General features: G+C 43.6%; 1 protein-coding gene across 9 annotated transcripts in view; it reads left to right on the forward strand.

Moving 5' to 3' along the window:
- Positions 1-20,879, forward strand: part of ZNF532 (zinc finger protein 532) — a 110,095-nt gene that overhangs the window by 67,389 nt on the left and 21,827 nt on the right. For 8 of the 9 annotated variants that reach the window (XM_086683118.1, XM_086683120.1, XM_086683121.1 and 5 more), the window contains 3 exons: positions 2,079-2,255; positions 8,318-8,480; positions 12,394-12,675. The exons of the other annotated variant lie outside the window; for it this stretch is intronic. In XM_086683118.1, coding sequence (XP_086539244.1) covers positions 2,079-2,255; positions 8,318-8,480; positions 12,394-12,675 — 622 coding nt within the window. The remainder of the gene's footprint in view (positions 1-2,078; positions 2,256-8,317; positions 8,481-12,393; positions 12,676-20,879) is intronic. 9 annotated transcript variants of the gene reach the window in all.

Below are 20,879 nucleotides of genomic sequence, written 5' to 3' on the forward strand. Positions count from 1 at the left end.
AAAGATTTTTAAGAATAAAAAAAATGTATATATTTTTTTACATAAAGAGAAACTTGATTGGTACCTAGAACACAGAGGACCTCGGGTATATGAAATATTTATTTATAGGCTGGATTTTTAGTAGCATTAAGATACTGTATGAACTCTACAAATTCTGTCTTCTATTTCTCTGTCTCATTTCCATTCCCAATTGGCCTCTGTAGCCCCTGAAACTTTTCTTGCACCTGTCAGCAGGTATTCTACAACTCTTTCTCTTCTAGCTTTGTTTTTAAATTCTCTGCTTTCTTTCCTCATGGTGATGAGGGTTTTTCCGTGGACTCCCTGATGCTTTTTTTTTTTTTACCATGCCTTAGCTACTTCTCCTTCAACTGTTGTCTAGATCCTTTAGCTTCCTGCTTGTTTTCTTCAAGATCAAATCTTCTGGTCCAGGCGACTTGAGAGAATGTCGAGAATTTGTTTCTTTTTCCCCTTCCTGGGTCTCTACTCTTTGAACACCACCTTCCTACCCTTGATGGGAGAGTTTTTCTGTTTATGATGCTGATGTAGAGGATCCTCCTGTTACATTAGGAACCCATTTTTGTTTTATGTGATCTTCCTCTTTCGTAGGAATCCTAGGCTTCCAGGGTCGGGAAGAACTAAAAAGTGCTTGAGTTTCAACTCTTCTCATTTTACAAATGAGACATTCGCCCAGAGATCAGTAGCCTGTTCAAGACAACACAAGTTCAGTCTAACCCAAAATAATTTCAGTGTTGTTGGATGGCTTTAATGCTGAAAGTAGTAGTTCAAGTAGATAAGATAACAGAGCTTTCTTAATTATTCTATTATTATTTAGTATCTTTAATATATGGGTTGCCAAACATTACGCCTTAAGTCATTTAAAACGCGAATGCGTTAATTACGATTTGTATGAAATGCTTGCGAAGCTTAACATGGCACCCTTTATAGAACCCACATACTTCAAATAAGGCCAGTCCTGTGTGACTTTGGCACCCCCATGAATTCAGGAGGGAGGTTCCAAGGATGGAAGTACCTGAGACTAACGCAGAAATGATCAAGCCCTGCCCGCTGGAAGGCAGGCCCTGTCCACAGTCCTCGTTCCTGAAGCCAGCTCCCACCTTCACTTCCAGGAGCGTGTCCGCTCGGGTGCACTACAGGTTTGTCGCCACAGACCCTACCCTCAAGTAGTTTTCAGGCGTGAACAAAGGATGGTGAGGTCATCAAATGGATGTGTCCGTAAGTGTTGTTGAGAGTCCCTGCACAAGAAAGATGAGGTTGGGGGGAAACGTATCTTAAGTGTCAGAGCTGGTTTCTGTGGGACTAGATGTGATCAGTTCTTGAGCTAATCCAATTATTACACACTCAAGAAGTCAGGGAGTTAACTGGAGAGGAATTCATTTAGTGATGTTGACTTGTCGGAAGTTTATAATTCATGTTATTTCTTAGACAAATGTAAGTAAGTGTGCTTGAACTTATTTTCCAGGAGATAAACAACCTAGGTGGTTAACTTTCTCTGCCCCACAGGCTCCCTTAACCTCCAGACACATTGACCACATCACTGTGCACCAGGAGACAGTGGCTATGGCTTCGATGCCAGTACTGATTTATTCTCTCCGCCCCTCCGTTGATGGCACGTAGGTTGAGGCAGTGAAGATTTCTTCCATTGGAAATGCCATTGGTTAGGAACCTCAGGGCCTGGTGTGAGAATCTAGCACGTGGGAGTATTCTCCAGGGTCACAGGTCGTAAGGTCTTGCCATGTCCATTGGCCCCGATACAGCCCCCATGATCCATCGGTCTTCACAGTCCGGAGTTCGGGTATTCATTCCTGAAAAATTTAAAGATGCCCAAGAATCAGACCGTTTGAGTTTTATTTTTCCTTCTTCACTATCTTCTTTCTTAAATCTATAAAAATAATTTGATCTGTTATTAATAGAAAAAAAACCCCAAAGCTTACTTCCAAAAAGCCATTAGAAACCATAAAGAGGCCATTAAACCATGCTCACTTTACCTGACTTTTACAGCGAAGGCGCACATGTGTGAGGGTCCCGTGCTGACGACCGCGTGTTTGTTTTCCTGGCAGGTGTGTCCATTGCAATGTCGTGTACTCTGACGTGGCCGCTCTGAAGTCTCACATCCAGGGCTCTCACTGTGAAGTCTTCTACAAGTGTCCTATTTGTCCCATGGCGTTTAAGTCTGCCCCAAGCACACATTCCCATGCCTACACACAGCATCCTGGCGTCAAGATAGGAGAGCCAAAGTAAGTCCTGTTGCCTTCTGACTTTTATGCCACTGCTTTACCTAGCGACTTAGAGGGAGGAGTAGTTCTGTGGAAGAAAAAGTCAAAGAGATGAAGACTTAGGCCACCGCGCAGATTCCGATGCTCCGCGAGGCGCCGCTCGTAGCTCGTCGCTACCTAACCCGTTCAGCTCTTCCCAGGTGAAGCCTCTGTCCAGAGGAAAATGTTACCTATTATTTATGCTCTCGTCTTCAGTTTGTTTGTTTGTTTGTTTGTTTTTTTTACGAAGCAGGTGAATATTTATCAATTTTTGCTCTTTGGCTTACGACGAGTTTAACAACTAACTTCGTGGGGAACTGTAAAACGCGGTCTTTGCATTTTTACACGGTTTCTCATAGGGACACGCTTTTCATCCTAACATTCATAATACGAAGTCCGTTTAAAACACTGGTTACTGAATTTAACTTCACAGCCAGTATAAGTCCTTGATTCATAAAAATAAACTTCATGTTTGCCTTTTAATCTTGCTTCTTATTTTGTAGTTTTTGCTTTATTGAGTCTTTAAGGACGAAGCGTCTGCTTCAGCAGACGAGGGCTGCCTGCCTGCGTTACAGGCAGCTTAACAGAGAGGAGGGAACGTGGGCCTTGGACGCAGAGTCCTGCCACCCCCCCACCAGCTGTGAGATCTGGGACCATCACGGGCTCTGTTTCAACTTCCATTTTCTCCCCTGTAAAGTGAGGGTAGTGTTCCATCCCAGAGCTTGTGTGAGGCAGAGAGGAGGTGACATTTAAGATGCGTGGCACACAGTCCCTCTGTCTGGAGCACAGAGGGGGCTCAGTAGCACTGGTCCTTTCCAGATTTCCTCTTTGTCATGTACACAGCCCTGGATTAGCTGCTCTTGGCCAGGCTCCTTTATTCCAGTATTATTTACAGCAGCGTGGCATCTGATCGTGACGTGAGGCTAAATTTGCTGCCCCAGGCTATTGGTGGGTTTCACCCCATCCACAGTCCAGGAAAGCTTGGAGGGAAGATGTGGATATTCCATGTCATATATGTCTGGCTTGCATTGTAACCTTTAGTTTGGGGGAGATATTAATGACTGGACGCTGCAGGAATGGGTCTGTTTGCTAAAAGAACTACGATAAAATGGGATTCTGTTCTAGTGGGACCTTCGCTCTGATCTCTGTGGATCCTCAAAGTGCAGATTGGGTGATCCATGTAGCACTTGGTGTCTTGACCCTGAAGACGCACTTCAGTGAGTTCTAGTAAAACAGTCTTTGGTGTTCGTGGTAGTAAGGCTTCTGGACACTAAAGCAGTATCTTGCCCCCAGTTAATAGGTTTTTTTTTTTTATTTGGTTCTTTCTTCAAATAAATCAAACTTCACCGAAATCTGGAATAGTAGTTGTTACCTGGGAATACAGGGCAGCAAATTTTTAACATAAACCAAAACAGCATTTTTCAAATTTGAGGAATGCGTAGGAAAAAATTATTCCGGTATTGTCCTAAAATTATTTTCACTATAGTGGTTCCTTAATAAGTGCCAAGCCTAAAGATAGGCATGGACTACTATGTTTTAAACTATAGGGGCGCCTGGGTGGCTCAGTCGGTTAAGCGTCCGACTTCAGCCAGGTCACGATCTCGCGGTCCGTGAGTTCGAGCCCCGCGTCAGGCTCTGGGCTGACGGCTCAGAGCCTGGAGCCTGTTTCAGATTCTGTGTCTCCCTCTCTCTCTGCCCCTCCCCCGTTCATGCTCTGTCTCTCTCTGTCCCAAAAATAAATAAACGTTGAAAAAAAAAAAAAAATTTAAAAAAAAAAAAAAATAAACTATAAAGCTAAAAAATGAATAAGTAAATAAATTATAAGTGAAATACGACAAAACTGCCAAAGCAGTGAACTTTAACTTAACTTCATTGATTCAAGGTGACCATGGTGCTTGGCTGGAGCGCGTCCTTCCCTGCGGCTTGGCTGCGGTACCAGGTGCCGCTTCTCGGGCTCTTTTTATCTTTGTTGGTCACGACTGGACCACAGCGTGCCTTGAGATCCCTCTTGCCTGCCGCCTCTCCCAGTTCAGGCTCTTGGAACACCTGCCTTCCTGCGGCCTGCTGGAATGCTGTCCGGCCTACACTTGACTCGGAAGCTTCCTTTTGACAGTAAACCCATCTCTGCCCTGCATCTCAGGGCAGCCCCCCCAAATCAGTAGCCCTGACTGCGTTGGGAACTCAGGCATCGAAGTCCCTTAGCAGTATTTGGTTAACAGGCAGTTATGCAAGTGACTCATCATTATGCAAGTGATGTGCATTAACTTAAAAGATCAGTATAAAAATACTCCACTCCCCCATTTCCTTTAGAGAATATGTGGAGGTCTGAAAACGCACTCATAAAGCCCTGCAGTCCCAGCAGCTCAAATTGAAAAGGACAATGCAAGAGTTTGTTTATTTAAAAAAATTGTTTCATGTAACGTTTATGTAGTATTTCTCAGATGCCAGGTGCTTACTCTTCCTGTGTTTGTTTCTTGCTTTTCAGTCACTTTAATTACACTTAATTACATAAGAGACAGAGTTTCTGAACAGGGCCCTACGAAATAAAGCACGTGCAAAGTTGTGGTCGCCACTGGGCGGAGGGCTTTGGGGTCCGACAGTGCTGAGTTTGAACCGGGGCCCTAGGCTTTGTGCAGCATCGAGCAGATCCTCCCATCTCTCTGTGCCCATCTGTGGTTCGCCTGTGGAAGGGGTGGACACTGTCAGGTGTTGCTCAGGACAGTGCGCGGCGCTTAGTCAGTAGCAGTAAAGGAGGAGGTTTGTGGTGGTGATTTCAGAGCTGGGGATGTTTCATTCCATTTGTTGTTGCACGTGTTTCAAGGGTAGCACCCGGTTTCAAGGGGAGCAGGCTGTGGGTTGGACCTGAGCGTGGGTATTTGCTTTTAGCCTTCTAGTTCTTTTTAACCCCTTCCGCTGCCCTCCCCACTTCTCTTCGGTTCCATGCCACCCTACCCCCTGGCCTGGTTATCATATCCGACCGTTTCCTCAGTCCTGCCACCAGGGTAGGATTCAGTCACGCTTAGAAGTTTGGCTCTCGGAGCCCATTACGACCCTATAGGACCTCCGCCGCCGGCCCCACAGCCTGGGAATCCAGCCACGCTATGCTTCTGTCTGTTCCCTCACCATGCTCTACCCACACATTTGCCCGACTACCTTCCCTCCCCGGCCTGGCTGTCCCCTGTGGTTTTCTTCCATTGTCAGTCGGGATCGTCGTGGTCTAACTCTGTGTCAGTGAGGCTCGTTTATTTGGGCTTTGTTTTTTTTTTTAACACGAGCACCATTTGAACATTTTTTAGTTTCTGTCCTACGCAAAAGTTGGAAGGACTCTATAGAGACTCTGACGTCCCTCTCCCCCCCCCCCACATTCCCTAATTGTCAGCATTCACGACGTTTAATATTACTCCACTGTCTCGTTCTCCCCGAGTCTCTTTTTCTCGTGTTCAGGAGTAATGGGCAGCATGACATAAATATCGGTGTTCTGCCTCTCCTCCCAAAAAGGACAGCCAGGGATGTCCCCACCATTTAGCCGTCCCAATCAGAAATCGGTGTTGGGCTCATTCCTGCCCAGTGCTTAGACCCCATTACAATTTCTCTAATCAATGAGAAAATATCTTTTTTTTTTTTTTTTTCATTTGGCTCAGGTTCAAAATCCTATCCAGAAGCTTGTTCTGCATTTAACGGTCCTGTCTCGTTCTTCCCTCTGGAACAGTTGCTTGCTCTTTCCCTGCCTCTCCTGTCTTTGGTCATCCAAAAGAGGGGGGGACACTGGCCTTTCGTTCTTGGGATGACCTCCGTCCGTCACGGCCTTCTTGTAGCTGGACTCGGGACACGTCCTCCTGGCAGGAAGCTCCTCATTGTGTTATATCAGAGACACATGCTGCCTGTCTGTGCTTCCCGTGGAAGTTCTGACCTCATCATCTGGCCAAGTGGGTGTCCGCCAGATCTCTCCTCTAGAAAGCCATCACCTCCCCCTTCATACGAGTTAGCAGTTTGTGGGGCGGTGTCCCGGTATTCTACCGGCAAACTGTTCCCCAGAAAAATGCCTAGGTAAATAGTTGATCTCCTCTCTCATACTTTTCTTTGCTCTGCGGTAGAGAGCATAAAAATCAAAGCAAACAAAAACCCCTCCCCAAAGGAATGTGGCACGAATAGAAGGAACCATGCCATTTTTCATGAAATAGTTATTTCTGAAAATGTAAGAATAGAATCCTGAGGAAACCTCTCTTAGCCTAGCTAGTAAATTTTCATTCTCTTCCTGAGGCTATTCTTTTCTTCTTACTGCTCTATGCTAATAACAGAAAAACCGAGAAGTACAGACCAGGAAAACAGTAAGAAAACCTGTAATACCATCCCGCAGAGATGACAGTTCTATAACCTTCTGCTTCTTTTCTGTGCCCTTAGAAAGATGTGGTCATATCGTACATATTGCCTTGTTACGTATTGTGTTCATTTTCACGAAAGTCTTTCTGGTCATTGGTATATGTCCATAGCATACTTCTTAAAAAATCACATAGTTGCTCTGACTTCAGTACTTAATATTACCGGATGTTGGGGCTACTTTCAATTCTAAGCGATTTTAAATAGTGAGGAAATGAACATCCTTGTCACACTTGGTCAAGTTAATGATGACAACATCACTTGTGTGCCTCCTTCGAGTGTGTGGCGAGGTCACGAAGTCCTAAAAACAAACAGACAAACAAGAACATCCCTCCCCTCCCCAGTCACATGTGCTCGTGATCTGCGTTAAATTACTAATATGTCGAGACCTTGGAAAAGCCGTGCCGCTCAGTCCAATTAAACTTACAAATTTTATGTGGAAAAAGGGGAAAAAAAGTTAAATCTGTAATGTTTTGATAGAACCACGAAGCGAGAAGTGCTTTCTTGAGAAGACCCTGAGAGGAAAGACATGGGGTTTCCAGAGGCATGCGTTTCTTTGCTGTGCTGTAGAAATAGCAAACAGAAGCACAACGTGGCTTTTTTCCTCTCTGACTTGTCCCTTCCGTCAGTGTTTCTCTGCCATTTTCCTAAGCTCCGAGGATTCTTTGTTCTTCTCGCCATTCTCCTTCCAAGGCGGAACAGGGGTCCCTGGGGCCTCCCCTGAGGACCAGGGAGACCTGGAACAGTCACTGAAGAAAGGTGACCCATCCTGGACATATATGTTCATGAACCACCAGGAGAGCCCCTGGAGGCAGAGGTTTGGTAGCGGGGGAGTCTAGTACTTTCCCTCCTGCCTGAGCTTCAGTGGAAGGTGTTGATGGATAGAGGGGATTATGTTCAGAAGGTTCGGGTATAACGAATTAGTTTTTAAGGAGGTTGCTTGGCAGAAAGGTACAGAAATGGTTCGTAGTAGACCGTGTTCTAAACCATTTTAAACACAGCAGACATTCAAGTGTTGAAGCAACTGTGGTATGGATTTTCTTTTCTGTTTCTTTCCTTTTTTTTTTTTTTTTTTTTTGGTGTATAATTGTTTACTGGCATAGGGCTTTCCTTATGAGGAACACGTAGAGAAATACTGCGATTTCAGTGTAAAATTGTTACGAACTCGAAAAGAAAACTCAGGGCAAGTAACAGCTTATGCACGCATCAGAGCTGAACAGCCCGACTTAAGTTCATTAACAAAATTCTTTATCAAGTTAGGGGACCGCCATCCAGCTGTGTTCCTGGTCCTATCTTAAAGAATACTTGGAAAAAAAAAAATCAAGAGTTCTTTTGCTCTGTGTTAAAATAACGAACAAGCGAAGATCTTGTAAAAAACAAAACAAAACAAGTGTCAGATGTAGATGTGTAAGTAACAAAATGGTCATTAATTGAGACTTCACTGCAAAGGCGGTTGAATGCACCTTTACTCAAGCTGTGAAGATTGGTCTGCGCTTGAGTGATGCCAGTTGCCTTCAGAAGTTTGTTTCAAAGCTAAACTGTTTTTGTTCTTTTTACCGTGTTTACGTGTTCTCACTGCCTCTGCCCCCTTGAGATGTAAAGTAACAGTTCCCTCGGCTTCGGAGTTGAGGGCTGACTGACCTGTCCACACACTTCTTCTGTTTTAGAATAATTTATAAGTGTTCCATGTGCGACACTGTGTTTACCCTGCAAACCCTGCTGTATCGCCACTTTGACCAACACATCGAAAACCAGAAGGTGTCTGTTTTCAAGTGTCCCGACTGTTCCCTTTTATATGCACAGAAGCAACTCATGATGGACCATATCAAGGTGTGTGCGCATCTCTCGTGTCCGTTAAGTGCATTGCAGACCCACATTCATTGATCACGAGTCAAGGCTGAGCTGTAGATGCCGAGGAAGCTGCATGCTGTTGAGGGAAGGGAAGGGTACTGATGTTGGTACTGAGCAGTTTACAGAATGCGGCCGTCAGACGTTCGCTTGACTGACGCTGCTAATTCCTGAGTCCTGATCTGGGTCACCATGAAAGATCAACGCAGAGTAACAGATGAATGCCCTGGGGTTCTAAAAGAAAAATAAAGTATTAGGGTTCTTTTTTTTTGTCCTACGTGTGAAAATGATGACGATGCAGTTTACTTTTCTTTGAGAAGTCCGTCTTGTACAGGCTTTAGAAATAGACAAGGACTCTGGCGAATTGTGTTAATTCGTTACAGATACCGGTGTATTTAGGAAAACGAGGGTCTTCCCTTGAGATTATTTTAGCAGTTAAATTTGCATGATAATGGATGCCCCTGGATCTTTTAGTCTTTTTTTTTTTTTTTTTTTTTCTATCAAGGTTGCATGTAAATTGACAGTGAAATGTGCTGGATACAGCACAGTGTCTGGTCCCTGGTGAGTGTTCAGTTAACGAAATAAATGTCCAGTTTGGATAACCCACCCCCAACACCCAAAAGGGGCGCCTAAATCTCTTCACAGCCTTTTAAGCTCATGATGGGCAGAGCTTGAGTCCTAGTCTCTTAACTGCCCACTGTGATGGGATAAGCAGTTTTATTCCCATGTGATTAGGAGATAATATCCAGCAGCCCTCAGAGCTTAAAGGGACTTGACTCTTTAAAAAGAGAAAATAACAGGCCCAGCATCATTAACTCCATCTCTCTTTCTCTTAGTTCTTCTCTTTTTTAATATATTATACGAGAAAGGTCAGTTTCAAGAGCAGATGAAGGTCTCTGAATTAGTCTAGTCTCATCGTAGTTAAATGAATGGACCGTTAATCCTTGAAATTTCCCGTGTTGAGCCTATGTGCACTCACATAGTGTAACTGCCTACTGCAAAGAACCTAACGTCTCAGAGGGTCTGCTGGTTGGCAGCCGGGAGAAGGGGGTGGCACTGGGGCATTACTAGGGTGAATCAATGCATGGGAGTTAGGTTTCCTGATCATCGCTTGAAGTGCAGTAAAATCCTCTTCAGTTACTTCAAAGGTTTTCACTAAAATTACAAAACCGTCTTGACAACAAATATTTATTTAGTGAATGACCAGGAAAAAAAAAACCCACAACATCTGGAAAGTGGGGTCATCGACTTTGCGGTTAGGGTCTTCCTTGTGTTAATAGTGAATTTGGAGGCATACAAGGTTCCAAGAAATAGAGACTGAAGAGGAGTGGTAAATCCCATGGCCACAAGGACGAAAGAATTGTTTTTATTCACCTGAACCCTTATAAGACTACATGATACGAAAACAGTGGGAATACTCACTTATGTTCTCATTTCAAGTATGTTCCATACATTTAAAATACCCTGCCTTTCTTTATGTGTTTGGGGATGGGTGAGAATAAAGATAAAGGTTTAGGGGCCCCCTATTTTTGTGTTTTATTTTTAAGATCTACACCAGTTCTTGTGACTTTATTTGTATCACTAGCTGTGCTGTTCAGTTTTTCACTGAAACTGAAACTGAAAGAATTCAGAGAAAGGAGAGGAACAGTGTTTCCCCACATACATGTTCATGTAAAGGTAGATCTTTATTTGCCTAATTTAATCCAACTGGTATCATTTCTTTTTTTTTTTTTTTTTTTAATATTTTTGTTAATCTTTATTTTTGAGAGAGAGAGAGACAGAGAGACAGAGTGCCAGCAAGGGAGAAACAGAGGTGGCAGGGGAGGGAAGGAGACACAGAACTTGAAGCAGGCTCCAGGCTCCAAGCTGTCAGCACAGAGCCCCATGTGGGGCTTGAACTCATGAACCGCAAGATCATGACCTGAGCCAGAGTTGGACGCCCAATCGACTGAGCCACCCAGGCACCCCCAATTTGTATCATTTCTTCTGCCAAAGCATAGATTTATTCACTGCATAGGATCCCATGTGTAGACTTGTTGGCATTTACATTTAAAGCAAATTCTAAGTTACAATCATTCAAGTTATATGTGGTTACAGGACCTAAGGAAAGGTCAGTTCTAACAATTAAGTTGTATTTCTTTTATTAAAAAAAGATACTTGTTTTTACCAAACAATGTTATTTTTACTTGTGATGTGAAAATGAAATGAGTGAATTAGAAATTTCCATTTTAGCACACATTTCATTGCACAGCCGAACTTTTGGCTGCTTTTCTGTAATTTCTGTAGCCCTGCAAGGTCAGCTTACAGAAGAATGTTTTGTTTTGTTTTATTTTATTTTATTTTATTTTTTGTTTATTTTTTTTCAGAAGAATATTTTAATACATCACCCTCTCCTCAACTTTCATTTGTCAAAAATGTATTTGCCTAGAAACGTATGAAAAATTTGCTAGAAAATTTTGAGGTTTGCTTTCTCTGGGGTTTAAATGGTTAAAAATGAAAAACCTGGCTTCTGTTTTGAAAAAGGCCAGTGCACAGCCTTTTGGCCACCAAGAGATCACGTCTCGCCCCAGATTTTCTCTTGCCAAAGGACATCAGACATTCCTCCCAGGCCCTTTTGAGAGACCAGTTTAAGTGTCCTCTGGGTAGACCGGTGTGGCCCCTGCTCATGACATGATGACAGACCCTCTTTTTCCTTCTGGGGTAAGACAGTACTGACGAAGGTCTGTGAATTCTTGGCACTGCTTAGAGGCAGGCTTTCCTGAGAAATTATGATGGAGAGCATGCTGAGGCAACACCTTCTTACTTGAACACTCAAGAAAGACTGTGGAGCCGAGATCTATTCAGTGTGAGTCCATGGGACGTAGGAGACCCCGGGCTCATTCGGAAACGTGTGTCACGTTGTGTCCTTCTGTAGGTTCTACAGGTTCAGGACTCTGAGGCTAGTAGCTACAAGCCTGAATGCTGGCTACGTGAGAAGGCCCTGTTCAAAAGATAAATCCTACCTACATCATTGAGGCACAGACTGATTACCCTCCTTTTTTGGAGGGGGGCAGGGAGGGTTTGGTGAGGGGGAACTCTGCTTCTAGAACACAAAACAAAAACCAAAGCAAGCTGATCTTTAGACCCAGATGGCACTAATTTTACCCCATTAGAAATTGGAATCCTGCGAGTGTAAGTTCAGATAGCTGTCGTGGCTGTTACGTGAACGATAATAAACACTCTAAGCAATTGTAAGAGGCTTTTTGAGTATCGGCATCTGCTGTAGACAGTTCACAAGCCTGGGTGGTATCGGTAAGAAGAGAGAGACCGGAGTAGGCTGTAGGGAGATTGAAATGACCCCCGAAACTCCCCAACAAAAACCCAAACTCTTCCAAGTGTTCCAAGAATGCAGAAGGTACGAAAGGGAGGGAGAAGGCTTTGTTCTGGTCTCAGGGTCTTGTTAAAGGTGATCGGCTGGGGGTCTTGAATACCTGCCCTGGTGTCAGCCTTTTCACGCGTTTCTGGATAGATGTGAAAGTAAGATGTTCTTCCCCAGATAGAGCGTGTTGCACAGGACTCACGGGTTCCCTGGGGGAGGATAGGCAGCCAGGAATAATTTGGACTCAATACAGAAGGCTTTTTTTTTTTTTTTTTAAGAATTTAAAAATGGCACAGGCTTTCAGAAGTTATTTGAAACTAAAAATGCATCGCTTAGAGCAGCCATAAAAGTTAATTCCCCTTTGTCTCTTTTCAAGTGTGAATTTCACTTCGGTTTTCTTCTTCCTGTATTAAGAAATGTTTCTGAATGAATATAACGTCATATTGGAATATCTATAATGTGTTAAGATAGTCCACACGTGCTTTCTCTCAGTGGTAACGATTTGTGATAGATATTTCTTTTCTTTTTGTAACATAGTCTATGCATGGAACATTGAAAAGTATTGAAGGGCCTCCAAACTTGGGTATAAACTTGCCTTTGAGCATTAAGCCTGCAACTCAAAATTCAGCAAATCAAAACAAAGAGGATACCAGAGCCACGAACGGGAAAGAGAAATTGGAAAAGAAGTCTCCATCACCTGTGAAAAAATCCATGGAACCCAAGAAGGTGGCCAGTCCCGGGTGGACGTGTTGGGAGTGTGGCCGCCTGTTCACGCAGAGAGATGTTTACATTTCCCACGTGAGAAAGGAGCACGGGAAGGTAAGAGCGGAGGTCACCCCGTTAGTGCGAGGAAGGGCACAGGCCTGGCAGACCCCCATCACCTGGGAGCTCAGCTCTGCCAGGAATTAACAAACCAGGAAGAAAGGAGGAGAGAAAGAAAGCGATGTTTTGAAAACTGTTAGGAGTTCTTTGTTTTGTTTTCTTTTTTAATGTTTATTTTTTGAGAGAGAGAGAGCAAGCCAAGGAGGGGCGGGGGGCGGGGTGGGGAGAGAAATCCCAAGCAGGCTCCGCGCTTTTAACGCAGAGCCCGATGTGGGGCTGGAACCCACGAACCATGAGATCATGAACGGGAGCCGAAACCAAGAGTCGGTTAATCAACGGGAGTGACCCAGATGCCCCCGTTAGGAGTGTTTGTATGACGTAATGTGATTCTTTGCAGAGTTTGGTAGTGAGAAAGAGGTACCTCATCCTTCCTTAAATTCTACAGGAGAGGCTTTATACCTCAAAATCAATGAAAAATCTGAGTTGCAATATTTATTTATTTTTTTAAACGTTTATTTATTTTTGAGACAGAGAGAGACAGAGCATGAACGGGGGAGGGTCAGAGAGAGGGAGACACAGGGTCTGAAGCAGGCTCCAGGCTCTGAGCTGTCAGCACAGAGCCCGACGCAGGGCTCGAACTCACGGACCACGAGATCATGACCTGAGCCGAAGTCGGTCGCTTAACCGACTGAGCCACCCAAGCGCCCCTGAGTTGCAATATTTATATTCTGTTTAAAATAGTAAGTACACGTCTCCAACTACTAAGCATTTTTTAAATGCCCGTTGTTAGACCTAATAAATCTAGCAAGATTATTTTGTAATGTTTTTCTGGTGGTTTCTACGTTGGATTGTTCTAGGAGTGTGCATTGCACTTGGTTTTTGTGTAACTTAAATCTCTTACTCTGTAGTAGTTCTCCCTCAATTTTATTAATGTGCTATTGATTTGTTTAAAAAATTGGACTATACGTCCTTTATATGTCACCCCCGTTTCTGGATTTGGGTAATTGCTTCCTTTTGACGTTGCTTAATTTGCTTCTCTTTATCCCATAATTCTTAGAAATTTGATTAGACCCCGGTTGAATTTTTAGATAAGAATAGGTGCTGTATTCTTTTTGTATCAAATCCCAAGGCACCTAATGGGGGCTGGTTTCTCTTCGTGACACTATGATCCACCATTGGGTTCAGATACAGTATACTTTTAAAAAAACCATCTCCACTGCTTTAACTTAAGGCAATAAAACCAAATAGTTCTCCTTGGGGAGCCTGTGTAAAAAGTACATAGGAGTTGGTTGGTAATTAGTATATACTAGATCCTTGAAAAGTTTGTTAAATTAAGTGTTTTGACAATGACTTTGTTGTCTCATTTATACTGTTTTATTTGAGCAGCGCATGTGGTTGACATGTTTTATCTCACTGCTGTCTCCAAATGGTACGAACTTGTCTCTGAGCATTGATCACACTGCAAAAAGATGCTGTTTGGTCTGACTACACTTAATTCGGTGTCTCTTCATGGAAAAACTACTTACAGAATATATATGGCTTTAGTAACACGTTGCTTATATAATCATCTCAACTTGAGGGTCATAACAATATTCATTGCAAATACTGAGTAGTTCTTAAGGGGCAGTACTTGGTTAATCTACTGTATAAATACACTACCTGTAGTTACCTTTCCACGCCCGTTGTGGTGATTCTAGGAAACGTCTTTTTTTCTTGGCATCCAAACCGGACTTTACAAATGCCAAAACAGGAGCAGACCTCGATCTAAGGAGCCCAGAGCTTTCATTTGTTACACATCTGAGATTTCTGTAACCATCTTGGAACATTTCCAAATTCCTTCTTTTTTCTTTTTTTTTTTTTTAAACTACCTTTATTTTGCACATCCGACAGTCATTGGGTCTAGAATAAAAGATGAGGAGACAGCTCCGAGAAAGATGTGGTGGGATGATGAAATTTAACACTAACTCGAACTGTTTGCCCTAGGACAGTAGCATAAGACACCGCCCTGAGCTGGCTGTGCGTGCCGATGTGCCGGGCATGGCGTGGGTACCTTCCGTTAGCGGCAGCCGTTCGTCCCGAGGAAGCGTTGGGCTTAGTAGGTTTTAGGATTAGCTTTGAGGAAGTTGAGAGCCTGCCTCTTGGAATGTGGCACTTGAGATCAGGTCCCATTTTCAGTGCCGCTCACACGCCTGGAGAGACCTGCGAGGAGGTGGGGAAGGGAAAGGAACGACATGTCTTCACAAACCGGTAAAATGTACAGAGTGCGGACCATGTGTCAGCAATCTGTGCATGCCTTCTGCCATTCTGAACCAGACCAGATCCCTGCACCTCCCGACAGCCCGCCTACAGGCTTCTCGTCTCTGTTCCTGTTCTTCTTGCCTCCTGTCCGAACCCTTGCGTCACCTCTCTCCATTTAAACTGCAAGCCTCCGATCCCCTGCCCTCTGTCTTTTGTGTCTCTTCCCTTCTGATGGTCAAGCAGGCTCCTTTCTGGCTGCCCTTTTCCACTCCTGGTTCCTCCTCCTCGGCCACCTTGGATTGTTCAGCTCCACCTTGTCACAAAACCCACCTCCTTAACTGTCGAAGTTCGACATTTGTCAGTCTTTTCCTCAATTGGCAGGCCCCCTCCCCCCCATAATTCACACAATTGGCAGGGCTTTTTAAAAGCATTTTCTACCCTAAGATTTGAACACTGCTCTCCCTCCTGGGTTTTCTCCCGGTTGCTAGAACACCCATCGGGTTTCTGTCCTGGAAACATTCCACTGTCTCTGGGAGATTTCAGTTAGTCTCGTGGCTTCACTTCTCATATATGTGTATGTGTACATAGCTTCCAAATCTCCATCTCCAGCCGTGGTTCCTTGCTGCATTCCAGTCCCCAAATCCAGCCGCTTATCGAATGTTTCAGCCTCTTGGATAATTCCCAGCAACTCTTAGCCTGTCCAGCTTGGAACCCAAGCTGCTTCCAACACCCGCCCCCCCCCCCCCCCCCCCAGCCTTTACCACCAGAAGCTTGTTGTCTGACCTGACTTGGTGGTTCCTTCCTTCTCCCCGGCCGCCTCCCTCATCCATCCATGCGTTTCATCCCTTCCGGTCTACCCGTTTATCTTTGTTCAGGCCACCCTCATTGTTGCCTGATGATTATTCTCACTGTAGCCAGAGAGGGCTTTCCGATCGTGCAGTGTCGCATCCCCACTGCCCTCAGTCGTCCGGTGGCTCCCTCGTGTCCTCTGATGCCCCTTCCTCCGGCTGCGTCTCACATGGGGCACGTTAGACAAGCGTGGCTGCCCCCCTGCCTTTAAACACTGTTTGCCCATTCGTCTCTGGGGCTTTTTGGTGGTGGTCTTAATTGAAGGAGTGCACCCTTCTAGTGGCAAACTTCTCTTAGTCCTTCGGGTCTCAGCTTCAGACCTCACCCCGTCTGGAAAGCCTTCCTTGCTTCTTTCTTCCTGCAGGTTTCCGTGGCAGCCTGAGTTTCCCTTACCGTATCTCTTACCACTCTGCGAAGGCTGCCTCTTACGTCACAGTAGATGCTTTGTGCTTCTTCCTCTCTTCAGTTCCCGTCCAAAAAGCCTTTGGGGCTTCTGTTCCTAGCTCATAGGCAGCCAATAAATATTTCTCAAATAAATGGATCAAGTACGAGTAACTGACTTGAAGGACACCTAACCCTTCTTTAAAATGGGAGTGTTGCATACTTTAGTGACCTCAGAGGGTCCTGTTTTATAGCTATCTAGTGGGAACTGCACGTGAGGCGAAAAGCAGCCTCCAATCCTTCTGGACTTAAGGTGAGATATAAACATGAAGTTATAAGGGATTTGACAGTTGTGTCTGGCCAACTGTCCCAGGAGAGCATACTGTTTTACTTCAATCAGGCGAGAAGTTATTGGAAAGATCTGATTTTACTGGATTCCCCAGTGAAATACCACGTTATGACACCAGGTACATGTTCTGAACCAGTGAACCGTGAAGGAATACTTGACGTTAATACTGTAATCATGCCTTTAAAAATAAATATATGCGTGGACAGAGTCCTTTTGAGAATAACATAAACACATTCTGCCAACCACAATACAGCAATTTGCTGGAATTTTATTGCTATTAGTACGATGATTATTTTGGAGAGAAGATTTTGAGTTAGGAGTAAGCCTGTGTGGCAGAGATTAAAAATTTATGTCAAGATAATTCACGGCTTCCTCTTTTAAGATGGCCTTTTTTGGTTTCAATAATTGTTTCCTTTTTTTTTTCTCCTCTTCTCAATTCCCATCCAAAAAATTTTTACTAAAAAATATTTTGTACGGAGTTCCATGCCAAAACAAAGAAATTCAGTAGCTTTGTCTTCAAGATTCAAAAACATGTTTCCAGCTGTACTGCTTAGTTAGTAGCTAGTTTATTTCTTTAATGCATATACATATATATATATATATATTTTTTTTTTTTTTACTAATATTAACCCAGTATCCACGTTTTGTGCTTTTTTTAATGTATTTTTTAGTAAGTTGTTATAATCTGATATGAAGTCAAATAATTAAAAAAAAAAACTTGGGGCAGAGAGCCCATTAAAAACTTAGATGTAAGAATTTAAAAACAATTTGCCAGATCTTTATTTTAGTTATTTAAAAACGAATAGTTAAAGCAGCCACATTTGGAAACGACTGTTAACAGAAATTCCGTACAGAGGGACTAGTATAAAATTAATCACTTTCTAAAGTTGATGTTAGTGTCTTGCTATGGGCAGGTTTTAGCTGTCCTTTTAAATCATAAGCTCTTTGAGGACAAGTTCTAAATCGGTTTATTATTGTAGAATCTGTGGTTTGTGATGCTGTGCCTTGCGTGTTGTCTTTGGAGTTACCGATTAGAGAAGTTCTCAGATCATCGCCTGCCCATTTGGAAAGGGCTTTTGTGTTAGTCAAGTCTAGGTTTGAGCTTTAAATAGTTTCTGACCACAGAAATCCCTTCATCTTTCCTATGTCCGTACTCTCAAATACAAAAACAGGAAAATGAGACGTATTATTAACCTGATGATCTCATCTCAGCGTTGAGCCCTTTCCCAGATAAATGTACAAATACACAGAATTTTATGTACAACTTTAGAGGCTCAGCTACTTACATTCTTTCTTGGTCACTTTTAGGGGGCTTCTAGGAACCTCAAATTAGGATCCCCTCAATGAGGTAACAGCCAGCAACATTCTCACAGACCATGCATTCTGCACTTATGTAACCTGACAGTAAATAAAAAAGTAAAAGGTGTCTGTATGTGTGCAAATCTTGAAAACTACAAAGTGATCTGTGATAATCCTAGCCATTTTCTCATTTGCTGCCAGGTACCCCTGTATGTTGAGGAATCATTATGGAACTTTTTAAATAGAGCATAAACAGAGGAGCATTTACTGAATGATGGAACTCGGATGCCATTGAAATTTACCTTCCAAGACTCTTTGAGATTCTTTGAAGGTGTAGATGTGGTCCAGTTTCAGTTCTGTGTCTAGAATTGGGAGGAGGAGCTAAGTTACTGTCATAGATGAGCAGTCATTCTGGCTTTGACTGTCTTAGTACAGTCCACCCCTCTTTGCAGCTGCAGAGATCAAGCATTCATCTCAAGGCAGCGAATGCCCTTTGATTTGGCACCAGATTCTAGTTCAAGAGTTGGCTCCTGTGTCGTTTCTACACACCCCCCATTTTTGAGGCTTCCTTACTTTCTTCCGTCCATGTATTTGTGAACCATCTTGTGATTTCCCCACTCCAGCCCTGCAGCCAACCATTTATTTCTCCAAGGAGACTGGTTTCTTTTATTGAGAATGAGAAGCATAGATTTTCAAGAGACTGCCTATATGTATTTGATCACTTAGCATGGGAAACTATAATTGGGAAAACGGTATAGGTGGAAAAAAGCAGGAACCTTCAGAGTGACTTCTCACTTACTGAGTGTGAGCTAATAATGTATTTGGCAGTTCATGGATTCTTATCAGATGCTCTTGGAATTACAGCAAGCCACAGCTTGTAAAATATATGCAGTTGTTGGAGGGAATATTTAAGACCTTTTCTAGAACGTGAAGGAAAAGGGCAGTACAGACCAGCCCATTGTTTTCTGGAAGATTCTGTTTACAGTTGGCCAAGAGAAGGCAAAAATACTTTGTTCCTATTTTGCTTCTTTAGGGAAAATGGAACTAGTGTCATTGAGGGAGAAGTGGATGCCCGGGAGAGAGAGCAAGGCCCTCGCTAGTGTAAATAAATGCACTTTTCCCCCTTTACGTGGAGCTGAAGGAACTTGCAGGCGGTAATATAGGTATATACATTTTAATCATGGAAAATGGGGTGTGCTTGTGTAAAAGGAGAAAGTTGGGCTGATTCTGAAAAATTGCAGGCAGATAAGTTCATTCTGCCTTACCGAACCCCAGCATTTCAGAGACCACATTGTCGAGTAGCTGGGTTCGGAGCACGAGGAAAAAGAATTTGACAAAGACTAAGGACAGGTGATTCCAGGTAAATCTTATTTCCTTTTGTTCCCAGGGTACTTGGTGGTAGGTAAACGAATGCCAGAGAGAGGCTAACTGGGTCTCAGTGCAGCTTTTGAGAGTCTCTCGCTTACTACTGTTTTGTGTAAAATAGCACAAAAGGGCCTGGATGAACTATTGAATTTATAGCCGACTCTAGGCTCACTGCTGTGTTGGGAGAAAGCTCCATTTTCGGATCAGATTTTGCCCGGCATTCCGATCAGTGACTTTGACTGTAGGGCAAGAATCTGGGAGGGATTTTGCCAGGTAAATCTTTTTTTTTTTTGAAGTTTTATTTATTTATAGATAAATAAGTAAAAAGAGAGGCGACGCATGTGGGGAAGGGCAGAGAGACAGAGACTCCCAAGCAGGCTCTGCACAGCTAGCACAGAGCCCGACGTGGGGCTTGAACCCACGAAGCCACGGGAATATGACCTGAGCCGAAGAGGTCAGACCAAGAGTCAGACGCTTAACCGACTGAGTCACCCAGGAGCCCCACAAGGTGCATCTTAATAAGTAAATGTTTATTTAGGTTTAAACGATCCAAATACTATGTGGCACAGGAGGGAGGGTTTAACTGCCATAGATGAGCAGTCATTCTGGCTTTGACTGTCTTAGTACAGTCCACCCCTCTTTGCAGCTGCAGAGATAAAGCATTCATCTCAAGGCAGCGAATGCCCTTTGATTTGGCACCAGATTCTAGTTAGTCGTTCTCAACACTTGAGTGTGCCTCACAATCACCTGGAGGGCTTGGTCAAAGGCTGATTGCTGGGCTGCACCCCCAGCAAGTTTCTGACTCAGTAGGTTTGGGATGGAACCCGATAATTTGTATTTCTTACAAGTCTGCCCTTTGAGAACCCCTGGTTTACCCTGTGTGGCAGTAAAATCCCGTAAAGCCCATTGATTTATACAATAGAAATGTATTTTTTGCACACGCAGAGCTTGCTGTGGGTTCAGGCACTTCTGTGGGGCAGCTGTCCTTCCACCGATGACTCCGTGATCGAGGAAGTTTCTTTCAGCATAGGTGTCACTGCAAGGGGTTGAGGGGGAAGGCTGGAGTATCTCATCTGGTCTTTACACACCCTTATTCTGGGTGTGACGCACATCACATCATTGGCCACGATGAGTCGCGTGACCAGACCCAGTTGTAGCAGGCTGAGGAGTGTGTTCTCCTGTGTGCCCTGGAGGGGAGGGAATTACCCAGTGATGTTCATCACACCTGTACAGTGTCTGATGAACGAGGTGGTGTCCTGGGGTGTGTTCATCGCACCCACTTAACGTGGGTATTGACCTTGGTTCACCGAATGGAAGTCAAATCAAAAATGCAGAGAAGGAACTAGGAGATTTGGCACTCTGATTTCGAAGATGAATGACAAGTGGGCAACTAATTTTGACGTGTGAAACTTACTAGCTGTTCCATAAGGGACAGGAAATGAAGAAAAATAAAACGTGTTTAAGAAAGATTAATGTTATTTGCAAAATGTGACTCAAATAAAAATATATTATTCCAAATTTTGTTTTTGGCCAGAAGAGATTTTTATTTTATTTTTTTTCAGATTCTTGGGAAGATTTGCTTTTAGGTGTGAAATGTTTCTATCTGGTCGATGTCTGTTGCAGCCATTTTGGAAGGCATTTTCTGTAAACTCACTGGAGGTGTTTCTTCAGACAGGGTTGAAGGCTGCAAATACTTCATTGGTATATGCCTAGTTATATA

Source organism: Puma concolor, chromosome D3, assembly GCF_028749965.1.
Source record: "Puma concolor isolate L17-30 chromosome D3, mPumCon1.1.hap2, whole genome shotgun sequence".
Lineage (NCBI taxonomy): Eukaryota > Metazoa > Chordata > Mammalia > Carnivora > Felidae > Puma > Puma concolor.